Source organism: Phocoena sinus, chromosome 4, assembly GCF_008692025.1.
Source record: "Phocoena sinus isolate mPhoSin1 chromosome 4, mPhoSin1.pri, whole genome shotgun sequence".
NCBI classification, from domain to species: domain Eukaryota; kingdom Metazoa; phylum Chordata; class Mammalia; order Artiodactyla; family Phocoenidae; genus Phocoena; species Phocoena sinus.
The window spans coordinates 15,956,168-15,971,527 of NC_045766.1; the positions used below are offsets into that span (position 1 = coordinate 15,956,168).

Below are 15,360 nucleotides of genomic sequence, written 5' to 3' on the forward strand. Positions count from 1 at the left end.
GGTTGACCTAACAGGTCCTCCCTGACCCTGTAGGACCAGACCATCATCAGGTCTGGGGTGGGGGTGATGGGATGAGGACATTTCTCCAGCATAGCTTTACAGATTCAAGGCAGATCTTGAATGCTCCGGCTATCCCCAGAGACAGGAAAAGAAAGCAGAGACAGAAAAAGAAAGCAGAGCTGGGGGTGCTGAGCCCGGGAGAATCGCTCCTGCCTCCAATGCCCTGTCCTCCTGTTGCTGCCTCTGCAAGTCCTTCCAGCCCCTCCCCCACAGTTTTGGTGCCTTCCCCCGCCTGCCACCTTGCAGAGCTCTCGCTGCCCCTATTGCATTCTGCCCCTCTAAGGGACTGTGTGACCACTGGTCCCTCCTGCCTGACCTGTCCTCTGGGGTCGGGGCCCTCGGTGGATGGTCACAGAACACATGGGGAAATGAAAACTAAAGGCAGCCGGAGATTTCTGGGGGACAAGAGCAGCAGGGAGCTGGACAGGAAGCATATCCAGTGCCCTGCACCCTGGGGCTACCACCCCCAGATTCTCTGAACCTCATTCATTCAGTCAGCGGATACATGCCATCACCTTCTACGGGCCAGGCATTGTTCTAGGCACTGGCCATTCCGTAGTGAACAAAGCACACACGAATCCCGTTCTGGTAAGGAGAGACCCACAATAAACAAAATTGATTAGTAAAAACCACAGCGTGTTAGGTGAAGTGCTACGGACAGGAGGGATAGGGTGTGCTATGGGGGCTGCACTAAATAGAGTAGTCAGGGTAGTCTCGCTGAGAAGATGAAAGAAGACAAATTTGATTATTCATAGTTCACCTAGTCCTGGTGGGCTGTAAGGGGAAGGGTCTTAGTCGGCCCCTTCCCTAGGCCCCCTAGGTTAGGGCATGGAGAGCTGGGGCCGGCCGGTGCGGTTCTCTGAGAGCACCACCAGGGGGAGCCCGGACCCCTCCTAGCGCCTTCCCAGCCCTCCCGCACAGCCTTGCAAGCAAAAGTTTTTCTTAAACTAACAATGCCAGTGTAAGGAGGTGCTCGCGCCTGATTGGACGGGGGAATTTTGCAGGTTTGATTCCTTGATTGGACAAGAGGTGTTAGGGGTGGGGAGAGAGCTGATGGTGGGGGATCCCGCACCCTCCCCCGTCAGTCTGGCCGGCTCAGTCCTCCAGTAGGCTCGGCTGTAGCTCGCAATGTGACACCAGGACGAACACGCACTCGCGCGCTCTCCCCGGCTCGCACTCCCTCGCCTGCTCTCTCACACACGCACGCACACACCCACCTCTCCCATAAACACACACACACACATGCACACCCACACCCACGCGCGCCCGCACCGCCCCACGCGCGCACAATCCCGCCCACGCCCACGCCGCGCTCCGGGGAGTCCGGTCCCAGCCAGAGCGCGAAAGGATACGGAGAAGCCACCGGCGGGGAGCGCAGCGGCACCCCGAGACGCGGTGCCCTCCCCCCGCGGCCGCCTCGGCTCGGGCTCGGCCTGGGGACCGCCGGCCGGCGATGGCCCTGGACTGCCTGCTGCTGCTCCTCCTGGCATCCGCAGTGGCCGCGATGGAAGGTAACGTACCCACCGCGGAGCAAGTTGGCGGCTGTATCCCCGGGGCTTCTGTGGCTGCTACGCGTCGCCTGCTTCCCGCGACCGAGAGCCAGGTTGTTGGGGAGCATCGGCCGCGGCCGAGCGCGGGGCTGGGGCGGCACCCACCCGCGCGCCCCCGGCTGGCTTTCGGCGCCCGCAGCTGGTTCGCGGAGCCCTCTGGTTCCCGCGCCCAGGCGCTCCTTAGCAGCCCCGGTCTCCCGCAGCTCGGCTCAGAGAGCACGGAGCCCGCTGCATTGCGGTGCAGGCTCCTTAGCTCCGGCGGAGACCGGCGTTGGGGAGGAAGGGGCGCCTCGGGCCGTCCGGCCCCTGGAGTACGGGCGTCAGTCTGCTCGCTTCCTATCCCGGGCAAGGATGCTCTTAGGTAGCCGCGCGCTACCTCTCCTTTTCCTCCGCTCGGGATCCGCGGGCTCCAGGACTCGGCCCGGCGGGCTAGCGCTGCGCGCCGGGACCGGAGAAGCTCTGCCCCGGTACCTCGCAAGTGGCTGCCGAATGAGAGGAGCTGAGTTCATTGGCCCGACCCTCGGGGGACAGCTGGTGGTACCGGAGCCTGCGGGCTGCATCTTTCCCGGGTCGGTCGGGGCGGGGTGGACACGTTTGTCGCCTCTTGCTCCTGAAAACGGGGGTGGGGTGGGGTGCGTGATCAGTTGTGACGAAACTCGCCCAGTATCCCTCCGGCCTGGGAAGGTAGCCGACGCGCAGCGACGCTCTCCCTGCTACTTCAGCCTCGGCTGTGCCTCTGCCGCTGTGGCCCGGAAAGCGCGCTCCGCGGGCACAGCGCCTGGCGCAGCAGGGAGACCCGCGCTCGGCGGCGCCCGCGAATCCCTGTGGGAAATCCCTGCCCCTCTCCCGCCTCCCGCCCCCTTCCCCCGCCCCCTTCCCCGAAGCAGAGCGGCGGCCGCAGCCCCCTCCCGAAACGCAGCCGGCCTAGAGCGGAGTTTAGTGTCGGGATGGAAGCAATTCTTGGGGGAGATACGCGCCTCAGCCCCGCAGCCCCGGTGTCCGGCGTGGGTGAAACGCCACCGAGGGACTCTGCACGCAGCCCCCGGCGCCCGCGTCGCCTTCCGAGCTGGGAGCTCGCTCCGCTGGGCCGCCCAGGTCCTCGTCCAACTGCTACTGGTTGCCCAGTGGAACCCGCCGCCCGGCCCCAAACCCCGTGGTTCAGCGCCCCGACCCCTCCGGAAAGTGCTGCCCTTCTCGAAGCGAAGCTGGGACCTTGTGGCCCCGAGGCGGGGCTAAGATTACTCGGCCTGGTAGCGAAGACCACCATATCCCGCGTTCGTTCTGGTGGCGGCGCGGGGGTGCGGCGATTAATGCCTAGAAAGCTCGCTTTTGCTTTCCTGAAGGTAGCTTTTTGTCTGCCCTCCGCCTGCCGCTGCCCTCTCTGGCTGCTGGGTCTTTGTGCCGAGGGGGTTGCTTTGGGGAACGTACAGGGACTGGAACGTTGGGGAGCGAGATCAACACCCCGCAGAAGGGATGCTTGGATTTGGCTTACTGAGAGGCAAGCGCGGGAGCGGTTGAATTAGGACAAGCCAGGCGAGGCACACCTCCAAACCAGTCGGGACGACCTGGGAGAGCGGGCATTTGCAATGGGCGAGGCCACACAGGACTTTCTAACGCTGGGACGGAGCGTCCTGCCCGCCGATCTTCGCGCCCCTTGGAGAGTCAGCGGCTCGGTCTCGGAGAGCAGATAGGTGCCTACTTGGGGAGCCTGGTCTCGGCGTTGGGTCTCCATCATTGAAGGAGGGCATATGCATTCGAGCGAAATTGGAGAGCAAATGTGTGGGAACTCACTGGGCGTCTGGCGGCGCGCGGTTTCTACCCTAGACCCCCTCTTGGCTAGCCCTCTCTATCTGCTGGGCTGGAGAGGCCCCAGGGAGGGTGCCGTGGTGCGGGCGCCCAGCCGCACGCGTACCGGTCCTGTCACCCAGGTCGTCCGGAGCCCTTCCCTCCTCGCAGCCCGGAAACTTTACCGTTAGCCTGGCCAGAAGAGCCCGGCTTTCTGGGCTGAACGTCTGTCTCTCCAGTAAGGGTTAAAAGAAATGCCACGTTCAGCAGAATATTAAAGCAGCCCTGGCGTCCCTGCTCGGTGCACAGGGATAGTACACACCATTCACTCCTTCCTCTCCCCGATGAATACAAGCAGGCTCATTTTCTCCTCCTCACACGCGAAGCTGCCTTCCCGCCTGCCTGGCTGGGCTGGGGCCAGCGTCATTCGGTTTGCGATGAGTGAGGAATAATTATCAGAAAAGTGGATCAATGAGCTGCCTACACAGAGAGCAGATCCCTCTCACACTGCCGTGGCCAGGCGGCGCCTCCCCTTGCTGGTTTGGCCACTTTTGTGTCTGTCTGTCTTCTTTCTCTCGTGGGTCTCTGTTGGAATTTCAGTGGGCCCTTGTCACCCAGGGCAAGCAGCTCCAAGAGCAGTCAGGTCCTCAGCCCAGGCCAGGGCAGGGACAGAGGGATAACGGCAGCCGTGGACCAGGTGGTGGGGACACTTAGCCAGAAGCCGGCGGGGCCCTAGGAGACCCTCTGCCTGGGTGGAAGGAGGGAAGGGGCTGGCTGACCTGGGGAGTGAAAGGCCCACACTGAAGGAGACGGCCCCTTCCCTCTTCCCTTCCCTCCCCGCTTACAGCCCGCTCTGCTGTGTGGGGAGAGAGATGGCATGCAGGGCAGAGACACGGGCTTTTAAAGGCTATTTTCAGAGGGGAGCAGGCAGGCTGGGAGGCAGGGACGCTGACATACTCTGGACTTCTATACACAGAACCAGGGCTCTTTTCTCTGTCTCCAGAAAAACAACTGCCTCTTCAAGTCCATGTCTTTTCACACTGGGCCTGAGAGCTTGTTGAGAACAGGCTGCTGGTGTCTGCAAGCTGCATTCTCTGAGCTGCCCTTTGGCCCATACCCTTTGTGTCGGGGTCTGGAGACCTGGGCTTCTCTTGAGGTGCCTCTCAGGTGTTGGGCTGGTCGCAGACAGTTCTCCCTCAGAGTGGAGTATTCCTGAGCTAAGAGTATTAGCCCTTCTGGGAGGCAGTGCCCTGGAATCACTGGCAGCTCATAGCATCCTCCCAGCCCGAGCACTCATGGGCGTCCACGAATGACCCTAGACATGCAGGTGGCCTCCGTGTTCTACACTCGCTGACCAGAGCACTCCTGGGAGAACTGCTCTTTGATGTGGCCCAGAGTGAAATCCTGGACTTGCCACCCTTGTACGTGCACACGTTTGATTTGGTGGTAGGGCTTAACAAATAAGTGAGTTCTCGAAGGAATGGCTGATGTATGAATACATACACCCCTGAGTTACTGCACCCCTTTGTGGGGTACCCCACCTTGACATGCAATGGCACTGAATCTCACCGTTCACAGTGTGTGGTGAAAAACCCCAAGCTCAGCCTGTGTGCCTACAACAGACCACCAGGCCAGGGGGTAATTGGCAGTTTCTGCATTTTCTGTTAATATTCATTTGCTACATGTGCCTCTGTTTTGGATGTCCATGAGCGTGCATGAGCCGGCAAGCGGTAGCAGGCGGCAAAGATTGAAAAAAATGTCTGGGAGAGAAAAGTAAATTTGAGAGAATTCTATCCATTAGTTGATTATATTTTCTGTGTGTTATGAAACAGTTACCATTACTCAGTGTTTGTGGAGGGACCCCAAAGCCAGTGAGTGGAATGCTGGCGAGGAAAGGTAACACAGCCCTAGGCCATTGCTTGAGAAAAGTCTTGGCAGTGTAGACAGCTACAGAGGTAGGACGCAGGCCTGAACCTTCTGGGTTGGTAAAGCAGAGCTGCCAGTAGCTGGTGATGCCCACCCATTCCAGCCTTAGAAGTTGGACAGGTAACATACGTTATGAGGATATCCCTGTACTGGTTTAAAAATAAAGATGCTATTAAAGTCAAAGATGCTTTCATATTATTAAACTAAAACAATCATCTTAGCTAATCCTCAAGAGTTCTTAGAAACCCTAAGGTTCAGGAGTGTAGGGTTTCCAGCGTGGGCAAAGGGTGGAGGCAGTTTTGGAAGTCAGTCATCTCAGGCAGGGATATTTAGGCTTTAGGCAGCCTCATGGCACCTGGGCAATTTGCTATAGACTCCTGGACTCTTCCCACAAAAGTTCAGCAGGTCTGGATAGATCCTGAAAGTCTGCCTCCCAGAAAATCCTGTTGTAGGTGCTTCCTGAAATTCTGCCCAGGGGAATGGTTCTAAAATAGGCTGCGGTCACAAATCCTGGGCAGGTCTTGCTCCACTCTGCACTTACTGAATGGCCTGGGATCTTCATTTTTAATAAAGGGCCCCAGTGATTCAGATGCAGGCAGTCTGGCACCGGTCTATTTGGGAACTGCTGATAATAGCTGACACTTAACGCTAGGTGCTTTACATAAATTAATTCACTTAATCTTTAGACAACCCTATCAGGTAGGTATTATTATTAACCCTCTCCCATTTTTCAGATGAGAAGACTGAGGTACAGGGTGGTTCAGTAATTTGATAAGGCCACATAGCGAGTGAGGGGCTTGCACTGGAACCTAGGCAGTCAGGTTCTGGGGTTTGTGTTCTTAACCACTCCACCTCACTGCATCACTTTTGTAGGCTTTGCATGAAGAAAGGTTCAGATCCACCTGAATCCATGGGCGGGAAGAATTCTAACGCTGATTCAGCCATTGGCCGTTGGGTACTCCATTGATTACTGGGGACTCCATGTTTTCTTGGTCATGGGAGAAGAGATGAGTGAAAGTTTCGGATAATCCCAGCACTTCAGCTGAAGCACCAGTTTCCTACCCCTTCTTTCCCACCTCCCACTCTATTCCCATCCTGTGCACAGGCAGACGCAGGGCTAGGGACCTGTACCGTGGTGAGGCTTCTGATAAGGAATCTAGTAGAAAGACTGGGAGCATCTTTGTTCCTCTTCTTGCCCTGGCCGCTCTCCCAAGGAAGAAATGATTCCGGACAAAGGTCCCTAAAGGAGGTGGGCCTGGGCACCCTATGCATCCTGGGGGCAGTGGAGGGAGCACACTGGATCCTTACCTGTTCCACCCCCCCTCACTAATAGTCTAGAGCACATCCCTGTACCTGGATTCTAGGAGTCCACATTCCTTGGAAGAGCTGCCTTTATGTCTCCCTCTTCTGCATTAACCACTTAAGCAGCCTGAATATTTCCATCAGATTTCCATGTCACCAAAGGTGGTGGAGAAACAGCATTGGATGCCTGCCCTTCTGAGGAAATTGCTATAATAATAAAGTAACGCCCTGGGAGAGATTCCATATTTAAAAGCACAATTTTGCATGAGAAATTTCTCAGCCCCTTCTGTGGATTGCATTTCAATTGCAACAATAGTCAGGGTCCCCAGGTGTGTGTTTGTGCTCAGACGGGAGGCATTGAGTGGCCAGGTCAGGGCCACCTGCTCCATCAAAGGCCCTCAAGCCTGACGTCTGAGTCACCTCACTGGCTTTTGTTGATCACTCCTCTGGGGGTTAGAGAGATGGGAACACACTGTGCAGGGAGGCCTGGAGGGTGGTGGGCTTCATTCTTCTTTGCTAATGGAACACTGCTTTCCGTCTGACCTAAGACACAGGAAGCAACCGGATGTACAGTTTGCTCTCTCCCTCCCTGTGCCCCAGTTTCCTCATCGTTGAAAGGCTAACGGAGGGGACGTTATGATGGAGAGGGTAGCAGGGGCTTGGGTTGGGCGCAAACCCCAGGGTAGAAGCAGTGGTAGAAGTAGGAGGTTTGGGGGTGACAGCTGTGGGTAAAATGCAGTCTGGGGCATGGCGACCCCCTGACTAGTTGTGGGTGAGGTGTGGATCCTCTTAGGCTGGCAGGGTTTCTGCAGCAGCACCTCAGAGATGAGTGAGGGTGAGCTGGGCCGACGTTAAGAAGGGTCTTAGCCTGGCGCGCTCCACGAGGAGACCTTGCTCCCGGGACCTCTTGTTGCCGACCTGGTCCAGCACTGGGGCCACAGTCTTCCCTGGTCTCACGCATAATCATCCGCCAGGTGTCTCTCGGTGCAGCTGGCTTTTACGTTTGCCACTAACTTTGTGAAAGAGAAGGTTTCACTTCCACAGCCTAGGAAGGATATCTTACCCACCTGTTCCCTCATTCCCCGGGCAGCATGGGAGCCGAAAATCTGGGGCCCTTCACGACGTCATAACGACCCCCATAATGGGGTCTTCAAGATGCTCATCTGCTAGAGAGGCTGAAAAAGTGATGAAAAAGGCCGTCTCCCACTCTGCCCCCAGCAGAGGTGTTCCTCCAGGGCAGGGAAACCCCAGCGCCTGCAGACAAACCATTAGCAGCTTCTGAAGGAGGCTGCTCTGTCCCCTCATGGAAGGTTCCCAGAATTCTCTGGAGCAGATCTGGGCCAACGTGGAAACATACAGGAAATTTCCTGAGAATTACCAGGACTCATTTCTGCCCACACATTGCACCTGAGGCCCGGGTCTCTCCTCTCGTCCCTCCCCGTTTCCTGGCAGCAAGTGACAAAATGACTGATTTGAATTTAACCTCCTTGTTCTGTTTCTCCATCCCCCCAGTGGAGGTGATAATGAACAGAGAAATGGGCAGAGGCAGGTGGCCAGGAGGGGAGGGGCAAGTGAGGGAACAGGGACCCCAGGCTGCAGCCTAGCACTAGCTTCTGAAGTCCCTGGGACTGATCCTGGGGCCGCTTCAGCTCGTGGGGGCCAACAGGGAGTCAGGCTTGTTCCCGGGGCCCCAACATGTCAGGAGAAGGACTGGAGACAAGTTGTAGGGAAGGGAAGAGACCTTGCAGAGATCTTACAGCCTAGCAGCACTAGAGCCAGGACTAGACTAAGCTTCTCTCGGCCCATTTACCATGTGCTGATCCCATACCCTTAATATCCAAGCATGTGTTCTCCCATTTTGCAGGTGAGGAAGCTGAGGCACTACTGGCACAAGAGCTAAGATTCAAAGCGAAGTCTTGACAAATTGAAGTTGGACAGCTCCTCAGCCTCTGCCTCCCAGTTCAGTGCCTTTTCTACTGAACATTGCTTACTCATGAATGAAATCAGGGAGCACTTATTAAGCACCAGCTGTTTATTCACTGTTCTGCCAGGTGCTGTCAAAGGTACCAGACAATATCCTGGCCTCTGTGCCCAAGTCCCTGTGGCCAGGCTCCTGCTCTCTGGAACTGCCCCGCCTGTGCCCCCAGCTGGAGGAAGAGCTTTTTCCGTCTCCGTTTGCATTCTCCTGTTTGCACGTGGCCTTTCCCATGTTGTCCCACCAGTCAGACCCCCACTGTGGTCATTAGTGGTTTTCTTTCTGCCACGTGTCCGTCTGGCTCTTGTCTTTGATGTGTTGCTTAGACGGTGGTGGCTCGGCATCTGGACCGGGCTCGTGATGGTGGGGGTGTGTGGGGAGCAGGTTGCTGTGGGCCTCCTAGAGCTCCCACCACAGGCCCGCCTTCCAGAGGGAGGGCCAGTTGCCTGTGTTCTCCTTTGGGGACCGCCCTGACTTCTGCCGTGTGCACTCTGCCCTTCCCCGGGGCCATGTTACTCCCAGAGCTCTGGCAGCTCCTGTCTGTCGGGACAGGTGCAGACCCACAACATCAGGGGAGGACCCGGGGATTTAGCATCAGGATTGAGTGTGGAAGGGCCTGTAGGAAGAGGGGGGAGAGAACCCCCCCAGCATCCTAGTGTCATTGGACAGTGCCCGGTCCCCCTGGGGCCGTGCCTGTGGACGGTGCTGAGCAGAAGGGCCCGCAATAAGGGCAGGCAGCTTCATCGACAGGGGCGGCAGAGAAAACGCCTTATCTGTGAGAGGCAGATGGGGCCTGCAGTTCATTATTCTGTTGTTTTCCTCTTGCTATTTTTTCAGTACGTCAAGGTGGGACCTTTGCCCTTGGCTTTCTCATTGATGCTGAGGCTTGAGCTGTGTGGTGAGCTTGGAAGGGGGAGAAAGAAGGGAGGACCCTCGCTCAGGAGGGCTGGGAAAGGAGCCCAAAGAGGGATGCTCTCAGGCCCTTTGGCAATGCATCGAAGTGGTCTGGATGCATTGGGGATGGGGTGGAGCGCAGGTTGTAAGCTTCAGGGCAAGGAAGAGGGTCTTAGTATCAGACCATCCACGGAGCTGTAGGTGGGTGCCCAGGGGCCTGTGTTGGGCACTGGTCAGACCGTACTTTGGGTGTCAGACCACACTGTGCTACTTAGGTTTACCCTGGCTGGGGCGTGTGTGAGTCTCTTCTAGCACCTTCAGGACTGATGCGAGACCCTTCACAGTCTGGGTCCCCCTTTCCCCCACTCTGGTCCTGCCAGCAGCACCTTCTGCTGCTCCATCGTCCCCTGCTCCACACGGGCACAGACGCACACACGCTGCACAGGTACACACCCCCCGGGCATCCCCTTTTCTTTTTCACCATCTGTGCAGGGGCCCGACTGAGTGTTCTGTTGCCACGTGCCTCCGGGTCTGCACCTGCTTGCTCTGCCTGTGTTGCATTTGTCACTGATCTTTCCTTGGCTAGCTCTAACTTAGTCTTTAGAATTTGCTATAGTGGTTGCCTCCTCTTGGAAGCCTTCCTCCTAGCCCCAGGCTGGACTAAGTGGCCTGCTGGTCCCCACCACAGCTGCTTCTGCCTCCGTCTGTGGGAGCACAGTCCACACTGGTCTGTAATTGCATGTTTATTTCACTGGAGACTCCACAGCTCTGTGAGCCCTTGAAGGGTGGGGCTCTGTCTTAATTGTCATGGTATCCCCAGCATGTGACATATAGGTAGCGGCAATATGTATGTTGTATTAATGAATACAAAGAAAGAAAAGGTCAGTAGAACACACAAAAACCTGAAATCATGTCTTCTGTGGTAGTTTAAAACATGTCTGCAAATTTTTTGATATTCTTTTCATCAAAATATGAAACCTAGCTCTTCTCCATTTAAATATGGGTTGGCCTTCTGCTCACTCTGATGAACAGAACATGGTAGAAGTGATCTTGCCTAACTTTGGAGGTGAGATCAGAGAAGATACTACAGCTTCTGCCTGGCTCTCTCTCACAAGGGATGTGAGACCTTGTGACCCTGCCACCATATTGTGAGGAAGCCCGAGCAACTTGGAGAGACCACGTGGAGATGTTCTAGCCACAGCCCTAGCTTCAATCCCAGCCCACTGCCAGCACCAAATGCCAGACATCTGAGTGAGTGAGTCTTCAGATGGCTGCAGCCTCCATCTTTCCAGCCATGTCTGCTGACTCTAAGTGGGAAGAGACAGGATTTCCTCCCTGAGCCCTGTTCAAATTATAGATTTGTGAACAAAATAAATCTTGTCATAGTTGAAAACCACTAGGTTTTGGATTGGTCTGTTATGTAGCAATTGATAACCAGAATATCCTAGGAGAAATAGTAGAAGTAAAATGGTTTAGAGAAGATTAGAGAGGACTTAAGGAGAGGCTGGGGAGAGGGAAGAGAAATGGTATCTCATTCATTCAACATCTAACAAATATTTGTCAACCTCCTACTGTGTGCCAGGCAGCATGTGCAAAACAGGGAGTGGTGGAAAGGGAGCTCAGCCTTTGGGAGCATCTTAGTGGTAGGACAGACAGTTATTAAGAAGACAAATAATGTAGAACATAATTTTAGGAAAGTACTATAAATGGAGTAAACAGGGTGATGTGATTGAGGATGATGGGTGCAGGCTTGGGCACCTGAAAATGAGGGGAGAATGTGGGGAAGGGAACACCTCTCTCTGTGAATACATGAAGGGTCATTTTGCCAAGCAGGCTTAGGTTTGCTCAGCATGGGAGATGGATTTTGGCATGATGATTAAATTCTTTCCAGACAAACTGAACCAAGTTGGGATAGGCTGCCTTGAGGGATGATACAGCCCCATTCCGGGGTATCCAAGGAGGGCTGAGTCACTGCCAGAGGTGAGAGCCCAAATTCTACAAAAGGCAAATGGGGAGTGGGAACAGAGGGGCAGAACTGACAGCTTGGCCTGGGAGCCATCAGGTTCATGAATACTCATACAGAGCACATTTATTGAGCATCTACATGAGAAACTTTGTACTTGAAGCTGAAAACATGAAGGTCAGGAAGACACAGGCTTTCCTTCCAGGAGCTCACCGATTAACAGACTGGTGGGGGAGACAGAGCCATGCAAACTACAAGCTGTAACAGGATGTATGATGGCACATGCTAGCTGTGGGGTATAACAGTTACACATCAGCTGCTAGGAGAAACCAAAGGAGAGGGTCGTACTTCCAGTGGGAAGGATTTGAAGCAAGAGTGTGTGTGCAAGAGAGAGAAACAGAGATAGAGACATGGGGAAAGCTCCTTGGAGGGTGGGTAGAAATTTGTCAGACAGAGATAGGAGTGGGTTGGGATGAGAAACCAAGACTGATAGTCATTCCTATTCTCTGTCTTATGAAGGTGGACTTCAGGAGCTCTCCATGAAGGGCTTTACCTATTTTATTAGCCATATCTTTGGTTGTAGGGACAGATGTACAGCTCAAGCTGGAGAAAAGCAAAGGGTAAGGAGTGATTACTGGCCCTTGTTGTTCCTGGACAGTTTGGGCCTTAGGTTGTGATTATATTTGGGGCACCAAGGCTGTCTTAGGACTCAGTCTCCCTTTCTTCATCCCTTAGCTTTGTGTCTGTGTCAACCCAGGTCCTGGCAGAAAACCCGTGGCATTCTCAAAGGGTTAATAGAGGAGAGTTTAGTGAAGAGACACTTTCCAGAGGTATGAACAGGGTTAAGGGAACCAAAAAGTGTGGGATGCACCCAGGGTCTGGCGATAGTGGGAAGCCATAGCTCCCCAAGGCCAGAAAGGGGAAGGGGAGGGACTGGTGCCACCAGGACCTGGCAAGAGCTGTACTTGGAGAGGGCTCCCTGATGGGAGCTGTAGATGTAGATAGAGGAATGCAGCTGCTGCCCAAACCGTGCATGGGGATGGGGGAGGGGCATCATATTCTCTGAACTCTTTCTCCTCCACTATTTCATCACCTGCCAGTACCTCCTGTTGGGTGAACCCAACAGGAAGGCGGTGGACGTGGAAACCTCGTCCATGGAAGTCAGTCTCCTGAGGCTCAGAAGAGGGCAAAGAAATCGGTCTGGAGGGACAACGGAGAATAATCAGCCCAGTCATTTACGTTGACTTCATCCCCCAGCAGGCTCTCCTGCCAGATAGGTCATGTGGCCAGTGACAGCTCAAACTCACATCCTCTTGAAATTTCATCAGAGAGAGGAATTCTCACTCCCAGTGGCTCCAGCAAAAGCCCTGGAAGTTTTGTCTCCTTGGTTCCCTTGGGTTCTAAGCCTCTCCATGAGCCAGGCTCTGCCACCAGCATGTTGAAATGCACTCATCGGCCAGGCTTGGGACGCATGACTACCCATCCCCAGAGCTGGGAGAGGGGGGTGAGAGTTAGCCCAGACCCACCTGAACCACCAGGCCTGAGATGGGGGATGGCTGACTCTCCACAGAAATATCAGGATGCTGTTACCGGAAGAAGCAGGAGTGGGTGCTGGACAGGGCAACAGTCTTCCACACCCATTCAACCTTCCTGCATCACTGGAACATTACAGAGGGCTAGTGTGCAGGAAAGGAAAGAACATGGACTTTGGGGGCAGCAGTAGGAGGCTGCGGCTGTGATGGTCCTGGATGAAGATGTGGGAAAAGCAGGGGAAAGTGAAGGTGATAGAAAAGTGAAAATCCAGGAAGGGAGACCTAGAGATGGCTGGGCAAACAGCTTCTTTCTTGAGAAAGATATTTTCTATATTCCTGACCAGCATGATCAAACTCAAAGTGATGAACAGCAAGACAGCAGGGGTGTTTGGCTGAAGGCAAAATGATTTTAAGACTAGGGTATCTCAACTAGACTCTGAAAAAGGGAGGGTTCCTATTTGGGACAAGATGAAAAAACAATGAGTGAGGGGCTATGCTTCTCACTGTAACTCTCTCCAACACAGATACCACAACATCTTAACCTAACCATTGCATTTAAATTGGATGCTCAGAGGAGAACAAGAATGAAAGAAATGCAAACTCATAGGTACAATGAGATGGCTTATTTCCTCTTATTGTCCCCCATTCTCAATCATGGCTTAGTCTCACGAGGAATTTCCATTGTGTGTCAGCAGAATATTTAGTCAGTTTTGTATGTACTTTTTGTCTAGGTTTTGAGACTTGTATAAAGATGGCAGGTCTTCAATGTCCTTTGCAGACTTCTTTCTTCACACCTTAGATGTCTCTTTCTCTTTTGAGAGAGAGGCATCTAAAATCTGCTAAAGTTCATCAGAGGAAGACTCCATTTGCCCTTTCAAGTTCCCTGCTCTTGGCTCCAACTTTCCTCTACTCCCAGCCAAGCAGAAAAGAACAATTTTTTTTTTTAACACAGTAACACAATGCTGCTGTTCTGCATGAAGTGGTTTTCTTTTTCCAATCAGAAGAAAGTTATTTTCCTTTCCCTCACCTGACTAACTTGTTTAAAGCATCCCCTCCCCACCCTTGTCTGATATCTTGCTGCTAAGTATTTGCCAATTCATTTGCATCTCAATAGTTCCTTAGCAACTATCATACCCTCAGGATTAGGTACAAAGCTGCTCTCTGACACAGACTGCTGGGGCTACATCGCCCTCTTTTATGGTACCTGAGTTACCAAACCGAGCCCTGCCCAGACACAAGGCACACTCACTGACAACATCACACAGGTTCTGAATTACGAGGCGGTTCCTCCTTACCCTATCTGAGCATGCAGACTTCTTAGAAGACCCTTGTTTTTGAAATGCTCCCAATAGCCTATTGGTGCCTGCAAACTGCCCTCTGATAATACATCTTCAGGAAGAGAATCACAGATCTCAGCATTGGAGGTGAGTCCTGTCTTCAGATGGGCAGTGGATTTGGTCCATTTTATAGATCTGGCAGCTGAGGCTTAGGGAGGTGAAATGGCAAGGTGGGGCAGGTACCGTGACATGCCGAGGTAGGATGGGAGCTCAGGGCTCTGCTGTTTCCTAGTGCTTGCTCCACTCACATGCATCCTGATAAGAGTGACTTCCATCTGCCAACTATTGTGAATTTCAGGAATAGACTTAAAGAAAGGTGTTTTTGTTTTTAAACATAGGTATGCTACTCTTCTTCTGAGATCCTAGGAGATTTCTCTTCTCACCTATCCAGAGAGAGTAATTGCCCAAATGAATATGCCAAATATGTACATCGCCTCGTTTCTCTGCTCTTGGTGGTTGGTATTCTTTCCATCCTTGGGCTTGTAGCTGTGGGTAGCACTGGAGGAGTGAGGGGAAGCCTGGTGTGTGCATGTGTCTGTGAGTGTGTGCGCTTGTGTGTGTATTTATGCAGATGGTGAGGATAGACAGTGGCACAGAGACTGGTTAGGAAATTAGAATATTCCGCCCAGAGTAGGTGGTGCTGCTTTTGTAGCAGCACCAGGCCTCCACCACCAGGGCTCACTGACATGCAACAGCTGGCAAAGGGAAGACGCTATTCAGAAAAGGACAATAAGAACAAAGCTCGTTCTACGGTAGGGCTGACCTTCGCGACTCCCACTTCACGTTGTTATTAAATATCCAGAAGGGACTGAAAGAACAATTATAGTATTGTCATAACGTATAAGTGCACGAAGCAAGCCTTGCACAGGGAGACTGGGACTCGGCTGAGCTTGACAAAGCAGGGGACTCAGCGACAGTGCTTAATTTCTTCTCACTTGGAGGTTGTTTTCATTGTTTCACACTGGCGGAAAACCACCAACGTGCTGCATGCGGTTCTACCATCAGGAGCTCCGGAAGCACAGGCGTCCATAGGAGA

At 53.8% G+C, this 15,360-nt stretch overlaps 1 protein-coding gene across 1 annotated transcript in view; it reads left to right on the forward strand.

The window, feature by feature from the left end:
* The first annotated feature begins 1,140 nt into the window (after positions 1–1,140).
* The window catches only part of EPHB1 (EPH receptor B1), a 428,630-nt gene continuing 414,410 nt past the window's right edge, over positions 1,141–15,360 (forward strand). The window contains exon 1 of the mRNA XM_032630301.1: positions 1,141–1,571. Coding sequence (XP_032486192.1) covers positions 1,514–1,571 — 58 coding nt within the window. The 5' untranslated portion in view covers positions 1,141–1,513. The remainder of the gene's footprint in view (positions 1,572–15,360) is intronic.